Raw genomic sequence first — 20,846 nt, 5'->3', positions numbered from 1 at the left:
ACGTGCCACCCACCGCCCAGCGCTGTCTGCTGAGCAGGAGAAGATGGGAAATGCTCAACGTGCTGCTGGCAGCCGGCAGATTTCTTCACCAAATAGTGACACGAGGGGGTGCTGTTTTAGGCACGGATTTGGTAAGGAACTGATGTGAAAATAACCTTGGATGGAGCAACGAATACAATATGGGCTGACGGGGAGGACCTGCCTCAATAGGGCAGCCAGGTCCGTGTGATTTGAAGGACATGCTCTGAGAAATGATGAGACCTGACTAGAGAAGTTAACCAAAGGGAGCAACCTGGGATCTGGGGCATAGAGGCAGAAAGATTGATGAGGAACGGCTGCAGAAGAGCATCAGACCTAAAGCAGCAGGGAAAAGGCATCAGGAGAAAGCACAATTTGTGAGGCTTTAAGGGGGAAAAGAAAAAAAAATAAAGAAAAACCCCCCAGCATATTATATGTATAACACAAACTTGTACCCCCGTTACCTCCTTCAACAGAGAAAAACTGCTGTCCCTTAAATTCTCCTGCCCAAATTCCCTGGGTGTTGCTCCTGAGTTTGTTCAGTGTCTGGTCTTTGAGCACTGGAGATGAGAACTGTTAAAGTCAAGTGAGTTAGACCTAGCAAAGGCAATTAAATAGCAAAATTCTTCAGCAGTATAAATAGTAAAAGAACGAGGACAAAAGAAGGGCCACCAGACACTCAGGGTGAGGTAAAAATGAAGAAGAAAAACTTCTTCCTTTAATAGCCCTGTTGTCAAAAAGGGCAGAGCCCATCCCAGGGGCACAGGGGCTTTGCAGACATCTGCACTGGCACAGCCAGTTCCTCAGAGGAAAGCTGCAAGTTGCAGTTTACAAGGCAGCAGCGTATCGATGAAAGGGAATTTCCACATGAGCTTTGGCACCACGCTAAGAATTTCAATCTTAAAAAGATGTTTCGAAGTCAAATCCTAAAGAAGGACAAACTTCACACCACTCAGACCCAGCAAACAAACCTCCTGGCCTGGGACAAACCAAGGGATGGCTCAGGCGCGCAGAGCCGGGGGGGCGATGTCTCGGGGGCTGCGAGGGGGGTGTCAAAACGTGCCTGCTGGTGCGTAGCCGTGGAGCCATGGTCCTGCGGCGCGGTGTCACGTCCCGCCGAGGAGACCCTTGCTCGGGGAGGTGTGAGTGGATTTCCTCAAGTGCATTTTGACAGCTGTGAGGAAGCGGGCGGCAGCAGCAGCTGGAGACATTCCTGACTGCGCCCCCCCCGGCGGGACCCCCGCTCCCGGCCCGAACCAGCGCGCCCCAGCAGCGCCGGAGGCTGGGGGTCTGCCGGGCTGCTGGGGGAGGTAGGAGCCGCATGGGGCCTGCGGGGTCTGATGAAATAGCCGATGTGCATTACAGCAGGGAAAGGGGAGACACACACGCCCCCTCCCCAGCCAGCGCGGCACTTCTCATCACCTGCTAGAGATTTCCCTACGTGTCCCGGCCCCCTCCCCCTCTTCAGCTACGGGACAAAAGGGAGCAGCCAGAGCTGGCTAGGGGCTTACTCTGGGGGGCTTGCCAGGGGTGTGATGCTCTCCCCACAATGGCAGAAAGGCTTGTGGGGGGGGAGATTTGGTCAAGGAACACTGCACCTGGCCCTGCTCGCCCTGCCGGCTCTGCACTCAGGTGCCATGTCCTCCCTCCCAGGTGATGGATTTGGCCCAAATCCCTTTGAAGCTCGCAGGGTCCAAAATCCCGGAGGAACAAATAAAAGGAAGAGGGAGAAGAGGATTTCGAATAAAGTCAGGGCAATAGCTGCTTCGGAGAGGGATGGGGCTTTTTTCTTTTAAATCAAGTCTTGCAGTGAAGTATCAGTGCTGCAGGACAGCCGGCTCCGAGCACCGGCACCCCAGCGGCTTTTCAGACAAGGGCAACATCGATGCCTGGAACCGCTCGAAGTTGCCTTCCCGGCTCCGCAGCTGCGGGGGTACCGGCCGCTCTGTGCTGCCTCCCTCCTTCCAAAGCAGCGCTCTTGTTAAAACCCCGTTTCCTCACCTTTCCCCCTCCCCCCCCTGTGCCTCCACCCTCCACGTCCTCCCTCCCCCCCGCCTATACCGCACCTTCCTTCCCCACCACCACCGGGGGGGCTGCAGTGTCTGCGCGCTGCCCCCTGCACGCCCATCCCCCGTGGAGCGACAAGGCGGGGGGGCCGGGGGAGGCGGGAGGCTGCAACCTGCCGGCGGGGCAGGGCCGGCCCCCGGCGGGCGGTCGGAGCCGGGCGGCGTCTGCCATTGGCCGCGGCGCGGAGCGACACCTGCTCGGCTCCCTCATGCGAGTGACACCGGGGCTCGGCGGGGATATTTGAGGCACCCTCCGGCGCCGCCGCCGCCACTCCGCGCTCGCCGCCGCGTCGGGCACATGCGGTTCGCGGGGCCGCGGCGAGGAGCGCGCTGGGCCCGGGTGCGGCACCCCGCGGGGGAGGACGCGGCGGCGGCGGCGGCGGGGGGAAAGCGCGACCATGTGCGCGGAGCTCCGTGGCAAGCTGCTGGCCCTGGCCCTGGCCCTACTGCTCGCCAGCGCTCGGGCGGCGGTGGGCACTGAAGCGACCCACCCGCCGGAAGGGCCGCAGGACAGGACCCCGCAGCAAAAGGGGCGTCTGTCCCTGCAGAATACAGGTACGGCGGGTGGCCGACGAGGGGATGCAAGCGTAGGGGGAGGGGGCTGTCCGTACGTCCCTTTGCTGCTTCTGGAGCGCCGGAGAAATCGCGGCGTTGAGTTCTGACAGGCGTTTAATTCCGGTGTCGGACTGTCGGGCGTAGATGGGCAGAGGAAATGCGAGCTCACTCCTAATTACCTTTAAAGCCCAGCCTGGCAAAGCACGTGTTGCCCTTGCCACAGCCGCGGCTTCTCCGGGAGAAGCGACTCCGCAGCCGCGCCGGGCAGCAAGTCAGTGCCGAGCAGCCCGGTGCCGACGGGGAGCGGGGCTGGGGGCGGCGGGAACCCGGCGGAGGTACTGAGGCTGGGGAGGAGAAAGTTTGTCGGCGCAGCTTTTGAAACCGGGTCGAGGGGGGACAGGAGGGAAGGGAAGCGGCTGGAAGTGACTGGTGCTTTGCCTCCTCCATAGGGAGTCGTGCAATGATGCAACGGACCGGGGGTTTCTCTCCTCCTCCCGCCCCCTGCGCTCCCTCCCCCGGGTATTATCTGCCTAGAAAGAGAGAGCTGAGGCGTGCACTTCGCTGGATCGCTTCCCAGCCGTGCAAAGAGAGCGCGGGATCCAGACGCTTCCCTTCCCCCCCCCCCCCCCGCTCTCCCTTCCCCTCCCCCTCCTTTTTTTTTCCCCTCCTTCCCTCCCTCCCCCCCTTTTATTTTTTAACACTCTCAGTGCTACGAGACGTGTTTAAACACACACGAGCAGGAATGCACGAATGCCCATTAGGGACTGCCACATGTGAATCACGGCACTGTGCAGTTCTCAGCACGCTGGAGCCAGGACATGTGATCCGGCAAAGGGTTTGCATCCGGATGCCAACACAAGCACTACAGCTGAGCTCCCGGCCCCAAAAAAGCCCAGCTCCACGCTCTGCAGCGCTCCACAAAGAGCTCCATTTTTCCACACACCCCCCCTGGTGCGTGTGTGTTTGCGCAGCTTTTCGCGTGTGGCTGAGACAATCCCAGCAGCCGATCCCGGGTCTCCCGTGGCCCACCCCCAGATGCGCTTCGGGGCAGGTAGAAGCTGGGGGGGAGGGGGCAGAAGGGAAGCAGCAGCAGTGATTTGGTTTTGAGGGGGGGGGGGGGTCATGGGAACTCAGTCAGACTCCGCATTTACATCCGCGGCTCCTCTCTCTGCCTTGCAGCGGGTTGGAATTAGACCGAAAGTTGCTGTAAAGACTTGCAAATGGACCGCATGGCGAAGGAGGGGGCTGGGGATGCCTGAAACACGCTGCGGTTCGGAGGGGGATTAGGCTGGCTCCCAAGGGCGAGCTTTAATTAAAGGTACCACTAGGGCACAGAGTACAGGAATTCTTAGCATCCTCAGTTCTGGTCTAAAAGCTGCCCCTGTTTAACTTTATCCCTGGGCTTTTTCAGCAACCACCTTCCCCCTGGCAGTACTACTACAACAATTTTTTAAAAAGGACCAGAAGCTGTCTTGTTAAGAGTTAGATTTTTGGGGTTTTTTTGGTTAGTGAGTATTAGACAGCACGTTTTTTTTTTCCCCCCTCCCTGCATATTACGTAACATCTGAAAGGGCAGACTGGATATGTGCGTAACAGCTAGCTCTAGATTTCTCTTATGTACTACATAGATATTTATATATTCTTTAAATTGATTTCTGCATGGGCAAGGGCATTGTTGCAGCTTTATACAAGAGCCAGCGCAAAGCGCTGTGTCAGTGGGAGTTCTGTCATTAATTTCATAGACGTGATGACAGGGGGAAGCCCAGTGCTCTGTTTGAAAAAAAAAAAAAAGATCAGGTTTAAAAAAAGAAAGAGAAAAGGTGGCACTAAATCACCAGAAAGTAGCTCAGAGCACCAGAAATGAGGCATTTTTAGCCAGCTGGGTCCTGGGCTTCTCGTTCGGCACTTGAATTTGATGGGGGACTTTGTACAAGTCAGACAGCAAAGATCATGTCCATCTTTTGCTCCTGAGGAATGCAGAAGCATTAGGCAGTTCTGAAGTGAAACAGCTTGACGTAAGCATAGTGGATTTGGCATTTGCTTCTTGGGTATCACTCTCCTAACATCATAACGCCCAAGTTTTGGCCTGATTTCTGCAAAAAGTGGGTATGCTGTGGGTCCAAAAGCTGTTGTCACGTGGTTCTTCTTTTGAATTGATGATGTTAGCAAAATAACTTTTTTCCTTTCCCCACCCGTACCCAGCACCAGCTTCCATGAACAGTTCTTGGAATTAACTGTAATAATGCTCATTTTAGCTGAAATCCAGCACTGCCTGGTTAATGCTGGCGATGTGGGATGTGGAGTGTTTGAATGCTTTGAAAACAATTCTTGCGAGATCCGAGGCTTACACGAGATCTGCATGACATTCCTGCACAACGCTGGAAAATTTGATGCCCAGGTAACACAGTGAAATGTCTTCTCTATCTGCTTGCTTCTAATATCCATTTGGCATGTATTTTAGTTCTTTAACACATCTTGGGGGGATGGGGGAATACCATTCTGGAGCACGTATGCTTTTGTACATGACCAGCTTCACTAAGATTTTTTTCTCTTGAAGGGCCCAGAATCCAGACCCCAGAACAGTAATAGAGTAGAGGTGTGGAGTCTGTCTCAGGAGACAGGCTGTCTCTAGCTACAGCTCCCTGGATCGTTTCCACCCACTGTACCCAGGATAACTCCATCAGAACTCTAATGTAGCTCAACATGGCTTTCAGAATCACTGTGTGGCTTAGGCTTCTACACTGTGTTTGTTTAGAGCTGATTCTGAAATGCAGCTTGAGCTCCCAGCTCATTGAGGTATATCAAAACGCTTCCCAATTATGCAGTTACTAAAGCTGTTTCTCAAGACATGCATGCAACCCATACAGGCAACCTCCTAAAGCTGCTGTATTCAAATCAGTCTTTGGTTCAAGCACTGATGTTAAAATACATTGCTTAGATGGTATGTGGTATTAAGTTTGTGTCCTTCAATTTCTCTCCAGACCATTTATGCACCACTGAGACATCCTGTTATTATGGCTTGTAAACCTACTCTCCCACTTCAGTGTGGAGAGAAGAGAACATTGTGAAGGGCCATTTGACTTGAACATGCAGTTTACAGTAGAACTTGAGTAAAAGCACCGACTATTAACCACTGTTAAAAGTGTGGTATACAGTAGAGCTACCTTCAGGATCCAGCCTCTTCCATGAGTGATAGTGGGATCACCCAGTAGGAAACACTTTTGAAGTGCTGGAGTTTTAAGCTCTTCATCAAGGATGTACGAAGGGTCTGGGTAGCTGTTAAAAGTGCAATTTTGACCAGTGGGTATTTGAAAACCTTTATTTCCAAGTGTCTTCCAGAAAATGCTTATTTATTTTTGCACAATATCCTGTCAGTGAGCAGAGTTGACCAAAGAAGTAAGCCCAGCTGGGAGGGGAGGGAAAAGTGCCTATGAAGGCTGAGTGTAGTCATTGATGCCTGTTTCCCAGGATCCCCAGGTACTGCTAATCAAATACAGCCTGTTTCACACCCAAGCTGTCTCCATTGCAGTGTAGCAGTATTAAGCCCCTGGAGCTTCATTTGCTATGGAGGTGACTGTAGCCTCTGCTATGACATGGCTTTTTCATGGCTCATCTCTGTATTATCTACAGTTATTTCAGGCTGCCTTAAATGACAAGAAGACTAACACTGACCATTTTCTATGCTCTGCTTTCTGCTTTCCTGTCTCTGTAACCTTAGAGTTGATGTCAGGTTTGGTTTATATAAGAATTTTAATTTTTATCCTTAGTTGCCTACAGTGCTGTGTGTGTTTGTTGCTGAAGGGAAGGGCAAGTGCTTTTGGTATGGGGAATAGAAAGGGATGATGACTGAAGCAGTTCTTTGATCAGCAAGAAACATTTCTGGCTTGAAACAATTTGGGGACATCTGCCTGCAGGTCTGGGTGAATCTTAATGTCAGTGGAGCTGTGCCAGTGTACTCTCTGGAGAAAGGATAACAAGAACTTGGTCTTCATGAAGCATTTGTGTAAAATAATCTGAAGCTAGTGGAGAGATGGGGCCAGTGCAGGAGGTTTCTACATACTTATTGCTCAGCAACATAGAGGGGGTCTGAGCAGTGCTGTCAGACTGTGACACATGCACTGTGTATTGCAGCTATAGTATCAGAGAGCAAGGAGGAAAGGAAGGGAGAGTTTTGATGCTCACCAAGCAGTTGAATGAAGGAACCACGAAGAGATGTTGCTAAAGCAGCTTTCCTGCAGCTTTATAGTTTCTTGATTTGATTTTCCTAATCTCAATTCTTGCAGCAAGCAGACATCAAGACACTGTAGGATTATTATTTACACTGATTTGAGTCCCTCTCTGAGGAAGTGGTAGAGAAAATACTGCCAGCTGGGGAATGGGGCAGGTGTATATAGACAGTTCACTTATGTCTGTGCATTTGAAAACCAATTTTAAAATAAAAATTTTTAAAAAAATAAATTTTGAAACCTAGTTTGCACCTCACAGATTGCACTGGGGTGGAAAGGACCCTCAAAGCTCATTTTGTCCAGCTCCCATTACTGAACGGGTATCTGCCTTTGGTCCTGGGGACCTCAGCCATGCCAGGTTGCCCTCTCCTTTGTGTGAAGCTGCTGTGCTGCCACCCTAGAAACAAATGAAGCCAGTGCTTTGAGCACTGAATTATTTCAAAGTGCTTACTTTTGCCCTTTCCCTTGTTGGGCATTCAGATGGTGGGGTAGAGGAACCCTCAAAACACCAGTGAGAAAGCCCTGTGTTCAACTCCACTGGGATAGCAAAGCCCCAGGTAACTTGGCATGGTCTTTAAGAGCAGAGAAACAAAGAGAGGGAAAAGCCATTAAGTGATACCTTTAGCAATCTAATAACCCTTGACATGGTCCTACAGAGGAGCAGCTAGCTGGGCATAAATCAGCTGCTGTGCTTAATGGACAAAAATACAGACGTACTCCATTTCTTTTCTTCTCAGGGAAAATCCTTCATTAAAGACACTCTGAAGTGTAAGGCTCATGCCTTGAGGCATAAATTCAGCTGCATCAGCCGTAAGTGCCCTGCCATTAAAGAGATGGTGTTCCAGTTACAGCGGGAGTGCTACCTGAAGCATGACCTCTGCTCCGCTGCCAAGGAGAACGTCCAGGTCATTGTGGAGATGATTCACTTCAAAGACCTGCTGCAGCATGAGTAAGTGCCTCCCTGCTAGTGCAGTCAGGGGTGTGGGAGCTCTTTCCAGGAGCACGATGATGCCAATGAGCTGTGCATCTGCCCAAGAGCTGTTTCATCTCCTTCTGGCCTTAAGATCATCTTGTTTTCCCATGTACAAGACCAAGGTAATGCTTTCTTTTCAAGGGCTCTTGAAAGCTACTTCTTTGCAAAGGGATAGATGTGACTGGAAGGAGATGAAATGGGTTAAAGTTGGATCTGGAGGTCTTGTTGGTCCTTCGGCAAATACAGCATCAGTGTTTGCCATTGCCAGAGGCGTCTTGTGAAGCCTCTGTGCTTTCTGAGCTCCAAGACATTGTCCAGACCCCAGTATCCTCCTAAAGATGACAGCTAGAGGGGAAAGGGGGAAGAAGGGCTGTGCAAAGTTGTCAGCAAGATGATCATTCCTTTTTTAAACACATACTTTCAAAGATCTTGTAGTTAATTGTCCCTGAAAGAGCTGCAGTCCCCCAGGTAATCTCCCATTCATCTTATTCTTTATTAATCTCAAATGCCTTTTAATAAAACATGGAGGTGTACAAAATGAAGGCACAAATTGGAGTTTGAGGAGTTCATTCCACTGACTGGGAACACAGTTGCCCTCCAAGGAATGGCAAGCATGAATCCTATTTGGAATTGATCAAAGCTGCTACATGACAGCAACAGACCAGGCACAAGCTGGTTGTACCAATTCTGTGCACAAATGAGAAAAATCAGAGCCTGTTTCTCCTGCAGGTGAACGTCTCACTCCCAAACAAGGCTGAGCCACAGCCTGGCAACAGGCTCTACCTTAGAGCATCTTCCTACCATGCCTCTTTGTATCCCTAGCAGATGTTAGCACAGAAACTCCACATCCCAGTGATTGTGACAGATAAGTGTTTTCAGAGAATCAGGTATTTTGGGCTTGGCATTTGCATTAGTACCCAAAGAAGCTGTACTCTGATTCGCTTTCTGTTGAAACTACCCCCAATACTTAAGCTGCAGTTGCAGAGAGACGCTTTGATGCCAGTGTACTGAAATGCAGAATCATTTGCTGTGGTTCACAGAAGATTAATGTGGTGTCCTGAAAGTAAGGTCCTTGCCATGGACATTCCTGAGGCTGGGATCAAAGGCTTGGCTGGTGGTAGATCCTGGCCTTGCTAAGGCTGCTAGCTGTGCCCAGGGCAAAGAGCAGCATCCTGGTGCCTGGGGGAGAGGGGAAACAGGGCTCCATGATGCAGCATCATCTTTCTGTGGGCACTGCTCAGACTGTGTTAGTAGGCTGTAAACTGGGTACTTCGCACCAATTAACGCCCCCTCTGCCTCCCATCATTTGAGGATGAGAAGAACCATGAGAGCCAAAAGCCTGTCAAAGGAGGAGTGAATTAGCCTCATTTTATGAACAGGCTAAAGCAGGAATGCTCAAAGGCAGGTGCCTATTTCTGGGGAGCTTAACTGGGGGGTTCTTGGTTTGAGAAGAGATGGGTCATTCAGCTGAACACCTATAATTTGCATGATCTCATTTAGAGCTTCCTACACTTCAGCATCTCACGGAGTCAGAGCTTAGCTTTCCTATGTGGGACTCCCCAAATAGAAGCCAGCCAGCCTCCTCCTCTCCCCTAAATTTAGAGGCAATGGCCTCTGAAGCTCTTGAACTAAGGAACTTGTTCAAGATCAATAGGCAAGTGTGGCAGAGCTGGAAATAAAATCACGTCTGCTGACTTGCAGCCTTGTGCTCAGTTCAGGTACTATGGTCAGGCCAGCTGAAATGCAGAAAGTAAAACAGTGAAGGAGAAACAGGCCAGCATTAATCCACAGGGCTCTGGCAGACTCTGAATACCTGAAATACTTGGCAGCTGAGACACTTTTTAGTCATACCAGCAACCTTTTTCTTGCAGATTTTTGTAAAGGTTATGCCCAATTTCAACAACTGATTTATCTTGCTTTGGTTTGTTTGGGGTTTTTTTCTTCCTTTTGCTGGGTCACTTTGTGTGCAATGTACTCTGTTCTCATTTTCTTTTACATTTAAAACAAAAACAGAGTGGAGAAGCAAGTGGCAGCTCTCAGGCTTGTTCTCTGACTTTTGCTTTGTTTTCTCCTGGTGAGCGTTGGGGAACGCAGTCAGGGCGGTGAAGTCTCCTTCTGAGTCAGCTGTGGTGGGGGTCAGGCTGATTTGCTACGGTGGAAGTGGTGACAGGCCCTGGCACATTGGTCATTGCTGCATTCCAAGTAACTTTTTTTTTTAAACAGGCAGAAACAATCCAAATATGGGAAATATTCTGAGATGGGGAATAGGTGGCTCTCCAAGATCAGTTATTCAAAAATGAGTTTAAGCAGTTGGGCAAAGTAAAATCAGGGTAGTGTCAGAGACTGATTACAATCTCTTGACTTTTCACCTTCTTCTGGCTTGGTTCATGGGAAGAGATCTAGACTTGTCCATAGCCACCAGAGCTGGTGGACGATACGCCCAGAAGGCGCAGCCCCATCGCCCTCGCGCAACCACAGCCGCTGACCCCGGGCAGTTCTCGTTTGCGCACTGCGGATGGTTCCTACCCTGGAAGACTTTTAAGCACGTTCTTCTGGGCCTGCTAGCAGCTGAGCAGTTGTGTCAATAGACAACATCAATATTGACCCACAAAACTTGTGACCGCAACTATTTTAAAATCGCTGCACTCCGTGACCTGTGGCTTGAGGAAGCCAAAGTGCCTGTGCCTGGGCCGCCTTGTGCTGTGGGGCCCAGACGGGCGGGTGGGAAGCAGGAATAGTGTTGGGCCATGGCTCCTTTGGAGTCCGTGTTTGCCTGGGGAAGGGTACGTACTGAAAGCTGCACTCAACTCGGTGAAGAAATACAGAGCAAACACTTGGTGTGGGAGGAAACGGTGTCACCAAAGCCAATTTCCGTGTCTCTGAGCTCTCTGCAGTTGGATTGGGAGTCTGGCTTGTGGTGAAGGTCAACAGCTGGTGCATCTTTATGGGAAATCGTAAGATGACTGGAAAAGCTAGAGAACCTCTAGCTGAATGTTGCTCTTTGCAGAGGTGTGGAAATGCCTTCCTCTTGCAGGCCAGTGATCAGTGCATGCTTTGTAGCAGTTGTTCACCTGGATATAGTAAGCTATTTGAGGTTGATGGCTCTGGACATGAGCAGTTTTCCTTTGTTGTGTATCCTGACTAATAAAGATGAAGGATCGTGGAAGGAGGTAGGGGCAAAAGCATTTCTCCCCTTTAACAGCCCTATTTGCCAAGTGTATAGACCTCATATTCTTCCTGTGGTTGACATTACAGTTCTCCAAGAGCATCTCAAATGGGGGAGCAATCACTTGAGTGAAGCTTTGTTTGACAGGATGCCGTCATGTGCATTTCTCACTGTGGCTGATTTTGCTGCTTAACAAAGCACGGGGCAGAATTGCTCTACAAGGCTGCCAAGTTGGTGGGCAACAGGGGGAAATGCTCCTGAACTGAGCTTTGCAGAGGGTAGGGTAAGGCAGAGAGGCCATTACACTGGTTTACTGATAGATGACCCTTACACATTTGTTTGACTCTCCTGTCACTGTTTCCTTTACCTCCAGGCCATATGTTGACCTAGTGAATATCCTCCTCACCTGCGGCGAGGAGGTGAAAAAGGCAATAACACAAAGTGTCCAGGCCCAGTGCGAACAGAACTGGGGAAGCCTCTGCTCCATCCTGAGCTTCTGCACCTCAGCTGTGCATGGTGACGCCGTCCTGGGTTCTGAGAAGAAACCAGGTGAAGCCAGCAAAGCCGCCGGGGGCCGTGGGGACATGCTGGCCCACTCCGACTCAGACCACAGGGAGAGCTCACGAGCATCTAAGGGAGAGAGAGGTACCAAGGGCCACCTGAATGCTCATGTCCGGGTGAAAGCTGGGGGCCACGGCCCCAAAGGGGCACACGGGCTCACGGACCGGGCAGATGAACTGTCCGACTTCTCTGACATCCGGAGGTGAAAAACGGCACCAACTCCCTGTTACCCCCATCCTCCCCCTCCACTGGAAACCTCCTCCGTTGAGTCCCATCTTCCCATCTATGGACATTCCAAAGCATTTCCCATTCAGAGGTCAAGCACAGGGCATTGCAAGATATATATGGACCTCAGCAACAGTGTATATAGTAGCAAAGGGAGAGCAGTGGCAATGGGTTATATATCCAGCAAACTCGACACTTGAGCAGCCACTGAATGTGGCAAAACGTCTCAGACTAAATTCTTTTCCCCTTTTATTCTGAAATGGACATCAGTTGAAATTTAGGATCTTGTTTGGGGGGTTTGTTTTGTTTTGTTTTTTTTCTTGGCTCCCTTGGCAGGGGAGAAGGTTCCAAGAGGGCTCTGCCAGATTGCATGTGGCTGTTTGTGGCTTAGCACCTCTGAAGGTTTAGGGCACAGCCCTAGAGCAGATGGCTGAATTCCAGGGGGATTTGGTTTCTGCCTGTGGCTGGGAACACAAGAGCTCAAGGCTCTCTATGTGACACTCTCTAATTGAAATAGCTACCCTGTCTCTTGAACAGGAACCATGTGGTCTGGAGCTCCACCGCTTTCTCTCAGCTAACTTCTGAGCCATTGTTCCCATCCTAGTTTAAGTGCCCCCTGTTTGTTTTTTAACCACTGCATAACTTAGCACTTGCTAATCCAGACAATTCAGCATATTGAAGATGACTAGTCAGCTTCCAGAAAAGGCAATGTGACTGTTAAGACTTGCACAATGTGGAGGACCCCCAAAAGTATGCTGGTGGACCCCCTGTGCATATTCTCTGCTTTGCACCTGCCCACTGGATGACAGAGATCCTTCACCCCTAGAGACAGCCCAAAGTTACAGGATGGGTGCAGGCTCAGACAACAAAGGACATGGTATACTTTGTTCTTCTGCAGGGCTGCATTGGAGGCCCAGCAGAAATGTGTCTCTCCTTAGCAGTATCATGGTGCATTTGCTGGGTTGTGGAGCCCCACTTTAACCTGCCTATCAGCTGTGGTTTAGCCAAATGCCAAAGATAAGGAGAGGGGGTGGATTTGGTGTTTAATTGTCATGCAGATAATGACCACCAATCTCTGTAGAATGAGTTACTGAAGATGGAGAGTGTAAAGAGCTTAGTGTCTCTAAGCAGCTGTAAGTGTGAACAAGGTGTTTGGACAGGTCTCTCCTACCCCCTATGCAATTGTAATTCTCAGCTTGCAGATCTGTAATCTCTTATCCCCAGATACTGTACTGGAAATGGAGGTTAGAGCATCCACAGGGACAGAAGGGTGAACTCTTCAGCTTCCTCTAGAGAAAAAGCAAGTTTCCTTTAGAAAGTGGGAATCACACCAGGGATTTGAGCCTTCTCATTTAGAAAGTTTGGGAGGAAGGCTGTGGGGGCAGGAAGGCATCTCAGTAGAGACAGAACGTACCCAGCGAAGTAACGTACGTCTTGCCGCATGGTGGGAAGGAGCTGCATAAACAGGAGAAGGTGTTGGAATTTGGCTACAATTTCCAACTCGGATTTTAGTTACTGCTAAGTGAGCACAGCTCCTAATAGCTGTATTCAGGGTTTAATGCATGAATCCACCCGCAGAAGCTATAGGCATTGCTTTTAATAGAAGCCACGTAGGAAGCAGGAGAGGACCATTAAAGTTGGAAAGGTGTGTCTCTATGTGATCACCAAGTCTTTGAAGATATGACCTTGATCCTGCCTGATTATAACTTATGTTCTGTGATAAAATTTTCATTTGAGTTAATTGGAAAGAGGTGGGATCAGACCAGGTACTACAGGAGCAAAGACCATGTCAACATGAGGAGCAGAGCTCCTAGCCATGACATTGCCAACTGCTCCGTTGGCTTGTGTGCGGCTGTCCCATGGAGGAGCTTGCCAAGGTTTGTTTGGGCCTACCTCTGATGGCCAGCTCTTCTGCTCCACAAACTTAAGTGGCTACTGGTGATCCTCTAAGGTTTCTAGCATGCCTCCATAGGTTTCCTGTGAGTGTCCTCTTCCCCTTGGTGGCACGTAGCCACCACGAAGAACAAGCTCAAACCAAAAAAAAAACGAAAAAAGACAATCCAAGAGGGAAAAAGAAAAACCAAATGCAAACCAGAAACAACTTGCTATCAACAACGTTCTTGCGTCGAACAAAAATAAGATCCCTCCCTCACTAGAGGTCTGATTTATCAATGGGAACCAAACACAGAGCACTACATCCTTGAATGTCTCGCTCAACGTACCACCTCAGCATGCATACAGTTTTATTTGTATTCAGTTGTTCTAGGGGGGGAAAAACTGTACATTCCCCTTGTTTAGTCAGTGAAAATTGGGGGAGGGGGGAGAGGGAGGGCAAGCTGTGGGTGGGAGGGATATTTTATTTTCTATTTTATTTTGTACAAGGCATAACTTTTTTTTTTTTTCCTCCTCTGTGTGTGAAGATTTTTATGTGTTCATCTACTGATTCCACATATGCTGTTATTGTAAATATTTAACATTTCTATTTATTATAGTGTCTCCATTTAAAAACAAAACAGGAAAAAAAAAAAGCAAACAACAACAACAACAAAAAAAATGAACACTGCTGGCTGTTATAATTTAAACCTATGTCATGACCTGTGTTGTATATATTCATGCCACTAGTATTGGTTGGTTGTTTTGGTTTGGGGTTGGGGTTTTTTTTGGGGGGGGGAGGGGGGGAGGGGGTTGGTTTTGTTTTTCTTTTATGTTTAAAGCTGCGTAAATATAGTTTTATACAGTTCCATAATGTTATTGACAGCATAAATCATTTATTTATTGTTAAACCTCCTTTCATATCTTAACAAATAGGGTGCGTTTTACCTGAGATTATTTTATTGTGACATCTACATAGCCTTAATTCTTTATATAAAAAAACAAAACAGGGAAAAAAAAAAAAGAAGTCCATTTAGATACTGTATGATGCTTTAATTAACATTCCTTATGAACTCGCTGTTCATGAAGGAGGTTTAGCTTAAAAGCCAAGGTATGAATGTTTCCTTTATGCTTTGCATCTGGAATGAGCCTTGTTCTGGAATGGAAAATACTGGGAGAAGCGAAATGCCTACTGGAGAAAAACAAACCAAAAGAGATAGCAGTTTAAACCCTGGAAGATGCTGTCCTAACTTGAAGTGCTGAACTAAAAGGGAAAAACAGAAAAAAAAAAAAAGAACAAAGGAGAAAGGAAAAAAATATAAAATAATAATAAAAAAAAAATATACCAAACTGTCCTTAATTCCAAATCTCTGGGAGAAAAAACATACTAGTTCTATCTCATGTAGAAGTTGCAGCCAAATAAGCTTGTAAAAAAAGACAATGCATATGGCTTTAGACAAAGCTCTGTACCTTTCACACTATTATTTTCCTTAAACACTAATAAATGTTTTGAATAAGTCTGTGGCTGGTTTCTGTTTATCTGGCATGTCAGCTGTTGTGACGAGGGGGAAGGCAAGCCCTCTGAAGCTGAGCCAGCAGGGTCAGCCAAAGGGGCAGAGGTGATGTGTCTGCTCGGCCCGCAGTGTCGGCTGGGCAGAGGTGCCCCATCTGGGACAGGACATGGGGACACAGCCAGCCACTTCTCTCTGTATACCAGGGAGAGCCAGCACAGGGGCAGAAACCTGGTCACTGGCTTGTCAATCCCCCCTGGGGAAGAGAGAACTCATTGGCTGTGTGGTTTGAAGGTAGAAAGAGAGGTGCAGAGCAAACCAGAGGGTAAAAAAACCTGAGGGGCAGAAGCTTGTGTGCTTCTTGGGGCTCAGGCAAAGTCCCTGTCTTTTTCAGGAGGTGTTTCCTTCAGCAAGAACCATAGATTTGGTTCACTGCAGCATGTCAGAAGCACCTCAACTGTTTTAAATTAGACTGTATTCAAGTTAGGAAGACAGTAGGGGCATGCAAGTGCTCATGGGTTTCTTCTCACTACCTTGATGATAGATTACAAAATCTCCTTGGGAGGCTGGCACTGGCACCACAGTCTTCGGTTAGATTTGCTATAGGTGAAACTCAGCATCCCATATTGGCCAAGAATGGGATCTTGGCTGACCATGGCACCTGCCTGCAGGTAAGGTGTCCCCAGCCCCCAGCATGGGGCCAAAGCCCTACGCACTAAGATTTTAGTCAGACCTATTAGCAAATAAAACAGCAATGCTTTCTAAAAGCTGTCAGCTGAAAAGGTTTGTCCTGGAGGTGTTCAAGAGGGGATTGGATGTGGCACTTGGTGCCATGGTCTAGTAGTCATGAGGTCTTGGGTGACAAGTTGGACTTGATGATCTTTAAGGTCTTTTCCAACCTTGGTGATTCTATAGAAGACCTTGTCAGTTCATGCAGTGCAAGTTACCACTGAAGATTTTACCTTAAAAGCAGAGGACTTCCATTTGGCTTTGCACTGTCAGCTAGTAATAATCTATCATTAAGCACCAGCCAGTGGCTCTGTACAGAGATATAACAGGAACATACAGTAGCAGTAATTCTCTCTCAGATCACTCCATTGCCATCCCAGCAGCGATCAGATATCAAAATCTTAAATGGTTAGTGAAGTTTAAGCAAAGGAGAAGAGCAAAATCCTAAGACCTACAAAAAGCAAGCTGCAGAAGCAGCACTTTATGTTGTCTCCAAAGTCATTTTCATACAGCGTTGGGGTGTAGGCAGCAAAGGGACAGGGAAATTATGAGAAAGCACTTCAGAACATAAAGCACGGATATTTTTTTTAAGGCAGCTTGCATGAAAAAGCACATTTTTAACACTCCTTCTGTGGGGTTTAAAAATAACTAATCCAGTTGAAGCCTTTGGATGAGATGGGCTTTACAAGCCTAAATGTGATCTGCAGCAATCCAGGACCTGTAGCATTCCTTCAGGTTTAGGGTGCAAGAGCTTTTTATAATCCTGCCACAGACTGTGGTCAAACACCAGTGGGAAAGTGCCTCTTGCCAGCAGGGATGTGATAGTTTGGCAAGGTCTGATCTTAGACCAACCTGCAGTCAGGCTACAGCCAAGGAGTAGCTTGTGCTGGTGCTGGACCACCCACTGACATGGAAAGACCCCCACTGAATTTTTATCTCAGGAGCTGGTTCACCCCATGGCTGTGGTGAAGCTCAGGTAATTGCATTCTGCCCTCTACCATCCTCCTTGCCATTTCAACTAGAGAGGTTATTTTTCATCTCCTCATGCGTAAAGTGGTGAGACTGCATTCTGCTCCAAAAAGTGGCTAGGCTTTAGTGATGGAGAAGTGACCCTCACCTTCCCTTAGGGCGTCACGTTGCGCAAAATAGCGCAGTAACAGAGTGCTGACATTCAAAAGTGCAGAAGCAGGGAGAGAAAAAGAAGCCCTAAACCAGACTGCAGAGCAGAGATTCTGCATTGCACAACCCTGAGGAGTGTATAACTTAAAATATGTTTAGTACTAGCATATAAGTCTGCTTCAAGACTGGAGTGATCTTAGCTCAGCTTGGTCTGAGTCACTTTACAAGTGAGGTAAGGAAAAGCAAATAAAGGGAATTCAAACTGCAAATGCACGTACACAGGTCTCATCCAGCTGAACAAATCCAACCGAGATTCATAGATGTGGTCCATTTGGATTTATTCTCCTACAGGCTCCCTGTCTAGCCTCCCAAAAGAACAAAATTAATTCCAGATATTGGCTTGCTCAGGCATACCAAAACATTTACAAATGTATATGGCAATTTACATATGTCAGCCCACGTAGAGAGCTGAGTCAAGCCTACTGCCAATGCTTCTGCATTCCTCTTTAATGATTCCTAGGTACTGCCCTTTGCTCTCCTCCCTGAGCCCACGCCTAGAGATGCCAGGAGAGCCGAGGCAGCTCCAGAGCAGCTCTCTGCTGCGTCACGCCTGATGAATTCATCACAGCGATCTTCCCAGGTGAGGGAATAGTTAAAGCTTGCTGGGAAGCCTCTCAGCAGTGCATTTTTAAAGCTATTTCCTGACACCTCACCAGAAACACAAATCCCACTCAGTTTTCACTGCTAGTTATGTTCGTGTTTCCATGCTCTCCTCGCAGACTCTCGCAGGAAAGGCTTCTCTCACACCTGCTAAAGTCAGAGATTGCCACACGCTTCCCTGGTGACAAATGCAGCAGATCCCGAGCCTTGAGCAGCGCCGGGCAGCCTGCATCACCCAGACTCATCACAGTCACCTACCCTGTCACCAACCACAACTGAATTATGGAGACAGGATGCAAGGGGGTGCATCCTGGACCTCCCCGGGTGCAGGAGCTCCGCTGATGCCTCCAAAGGTCCCTCCCAGATCTGTTCCTGCAGTGCTAGCACTAACAGGCCCTGGCACATGGAGGGAGCTGGGGCATAACCACGTAACTAATGAAGTTCCAACAATCATTCTTTCTGTGCATTTTCTTTAAGGAAAGACATCCCAACCAGTGGAACATTTAATTTTGAAATCAAAACCTCATGTCTTTCTTGATCAGGAATGGAAAACGGGAACTTGAGGGTTTAAAGACATGACATATTATGGGAAGCTGCAGAGGCTGAGAATTCCTATCTCTGAGGATACTGACTGGTTACAGCCCTGACCTTTTCTGCAAATGCCATCTTCCCTTATAAAAATGTGGTTTGGAGTTTATTTAGCAGTTCTTTTAAAATAAAAAAAGTGATTTTTTTTGGAGTCTGCTGTGAGGCTCTCCATGTAGATGGGGATATAGCTTTTTATTTTTAAAGGTATTCCTCCCCTGCTGGAAAGTGGTGCCCTAGAGGCAGAGCCACTCAGCTTGATACACTGCCATGCATCTCAGTGGTTCTGGTGACACCACAGAGATCAGCTCTGATGTGGTTGTGCAAGAGGGACCTCAGGAGGGTTGAAATCAAGCCTGAGTTGGTTTAGATAGTGCAAGAACAAAATACCCCCATGGCAAAGGCAGCGCCAGCTTCTCCACTGTCATTGGAAACAGCAGCTCATGGAAAGGCTAAAGCCAGACTGCATTTTAACACAGCACAGGATCAGCCCTCCACTATCTTAAGACATTATGGCACATAATCCCTCTATAAACCTCACTTCTATTTCTCAGATTTTCTGCAGTGTGTATCTGCTTTTCTCTATCCTGCAATCACACCAGGCTACATTTGTCACCCATGAATAATCCCACTTACATTGCAGAATCTCTTCCTACCCTGGAGAAAAAAATGCAGTGGGAGGTGTGGGGAAGCTCAGTGAAAGCTGACAGCCAGGAGAGACTGGGAAAGGCCTACAGAGTGCCTTATTTAGATGTCCTATTTTAAGATAAAATGAAAAAGAACTGTGCACATTCAGCATTTTGTTAAACTGACATGAAATCAAGCCACTACAAAATCAGTTTGCAGAGGGGTGCAGCACACATGCTTGAAGCATTCTTGAAGTTATTATTATTATTATTTATAATTGTGGTAGCTCCAGGCTGTCAGGGGCTGCTGAACCATGTATCACAAGATAGACTCGTGGCCAAAAAGAGTTTCCATCACCACATGTAGAGGGAAGCATCTTCCTTTGCTTCCACATATAGAAAATGAAACAGTGCCTACCTGGGCACTCAGCATTAACTCCCTGCACAAGCTGCTTCTGAACAGTAATGACAGGAATTATGTGGTTTTCTCTCAGATCTACCACTTACGCTTGCTAGTCCCATAGCTAACACCAGCTGATGATGAGTCTGCAGAAGGCCATTAAAAGCATTTTGGCTTGTACAGAAAGAGGGAGTTAAAGCAGCCAGGATGCCTTGGAGGCAGCAGAGAATGCCCAGGGAAGCTGCAACTGCTCTGCATCAAGGAAGAGCTCCCAAGGTTCTGGGCAGCCTACGGTGGCAGCCAGCTGACTCTGCAGATTCCTGGAAGAGGAGATGTATTTTATGGCAACATGCATTGCATGGACTAGTGAAAGCTGGCCACAGTCAACAGTCCAGGGCTGGTGAATGAGGATGTGATAATAATTAAAGCCCAAATCTTGGGTTCACCACAGCCCCTGGTAAAACATCTTACTGGTAATAGTAGGACATTGGGATTAGGTTCCTGCTGGAGCTGGGAAACACTGAAGTTTCCTGACTACATAGGCTTATCAGGAATAGTCTTAACAAAATCAGAAAATAGATGAGGCTGAAAATAATCTGTTCTCAAGCATCCCACATTCAGAAATGCCTGGATCTGAGGCATGGGGGTTTTTTGCAGCACTCACTAAGCACAGACCATTTGCAAACCATGGAAGAGCGGGCGACCCATAGTGCCTTTGAACAGCATCTAGAACTGTATGATGCTTTAAATATGACAAAGATAAGGCTTGAATGCTGCTTTGAAAAACCTGAAATCGAGTTTACCAAGCTTTATGACATTATATACCCTACTGCTTGAATTCTGGCCATCCTATACGTAATGGCCTCTCCCTTTCCTTCTGTTGGCAAGTGCAAGCTTTAGCACAGCCTGGGAAAGCCATCAGGCCCTCTCTTCAAAGGAGGAAAGACCAGCTATACCCTGCTAATGAAGACAGTAGCAAGATGATACCACTTATTTGGGAAAATAGAGCAATTATTCTGAGCAGTAGCAGAGAAGTCAAACACTTGAAAGGGTGGAGTTAAAAAAGGACCAGGAGACAGTACTGAGAATATGTGATGATGCTGTTCAGGCACATAAGCTTATTTAGGAGCTTGCTTGGAACAAGCTGTCCTTACAGTAATGCCAGACTGACCAGAAACAAGACGAGCATTAAGGTCCAGCTGACAAATAATTTGGTCAAACCCTCTCTCATGAGACTGCCAGCTAAATTTGTAAACACTGAAGGTCAGGTAAACACACAAATGTTGCAATTTATTGGATTCACATTCCTCTGGCGACTCACCTATGTTTTCTTCTTTGAGGACTAGGGGTTTGAGTGGATGGTGGGCAGCTAAGAGGGGGATTGTGTTCTCCAACAGCGCAGGGCACAGGCAGGACAAAATGGGCAGAGGCTGCAATGGAAATCCTAAACATCAGAAGGAAAAGAAACTGCAGGCCAAAGCAACACCCATCCTTACCTTGAAAGAAAAAGTGAAAGTACTTTCCAAACTTTGCAAGCCTCTCAAGGATGGGAAA

General features: G+C 48.0%; 1 protein-coding gene across 2 annotated transcripts; it reads left to right on the top strand.

The window, feature by feature from the left end:
* Positions 1-2,308: 2,308 nt before the first annotated feature.
* On the top strand, positions 2,309-13,838 carry STC2 (stanniocalcin 2). 2 transcript variants are annotated; one of them, XM_054168266.1, is made up of 4 exons: positions 2,309-2,639; positions 4,895-5,037; positions 7,603-7,814; positions 11,378-13,838. In XM_054168266.1, the coding sequence occupies exons 1-4, from the start codon at positions 2,483-2,485 to the stop codon at positions 11,769-11,771; spliced, it is 906 nt and encodes a 301-aa protein (XP_054024241.1). In that variant the 5' UTR covers positions 2,309-2,482; the 3' UTR covers positions 11,772-13,838. The 2 variants fall into 2 exon arrangements, with proteins under 2 accessions (XP_054024241.1, XP_054024242.1); XM_054168267.1 differs by lacking the exon at positions 2,309-2,639 and adding an exon at positions 3,354-3,690.
* Positions 13,839-20,846: the final 7,008 nt, after the last annotated feature.

The sequence above is a fragment of the Dryobates pubescens genome, chromosome 16 (genome assembly GCF_014839835.1).
Source record: "Dryobates pubescens isolate bDryPub1 chromosome 16, bDryPub1.pri, whole genome shotgun sequence".
Taxonomy (NCBI): Eukaryota; Metazoa; Chordata; class Aves; order Piciformes; family Picidae; genus Dryobates; species Dryobates pubescens.
The sequence above is the reverse complement of the archived record's forward strand: the minus strand, read 5'-3'. Positions and strand labels throughout refer to the sequence as shown.

What these genes read in the sequence shown, in the direction of transcription:
- STC2 (XM_054168266.1), top strand. Translation starts at nt 2,483, where the DNA reads ATGTGCGCGGAGCTCCGTGGCAAGCTGCTGGCCCTGGCCCTGGCCCTA. An exon ending in TCTGTCCCTGCAGAATACAG is followed by an intron (nt 2,640 to 4,894) that starts GTACGGCGGGTG and finishes TGCTCATTTTAG; the next exon opens with CTGAAATCCAGCACTGCCTG. An exon ending in CTGGAAAATTTGATGCCCAG is followed by an intron (nt 5,038 to 7,602) that starts GTAACACAGTGA and finishes TTTTCTTCTCAG; the next exon opens with GGAAAATCCTTCATTAAAGA.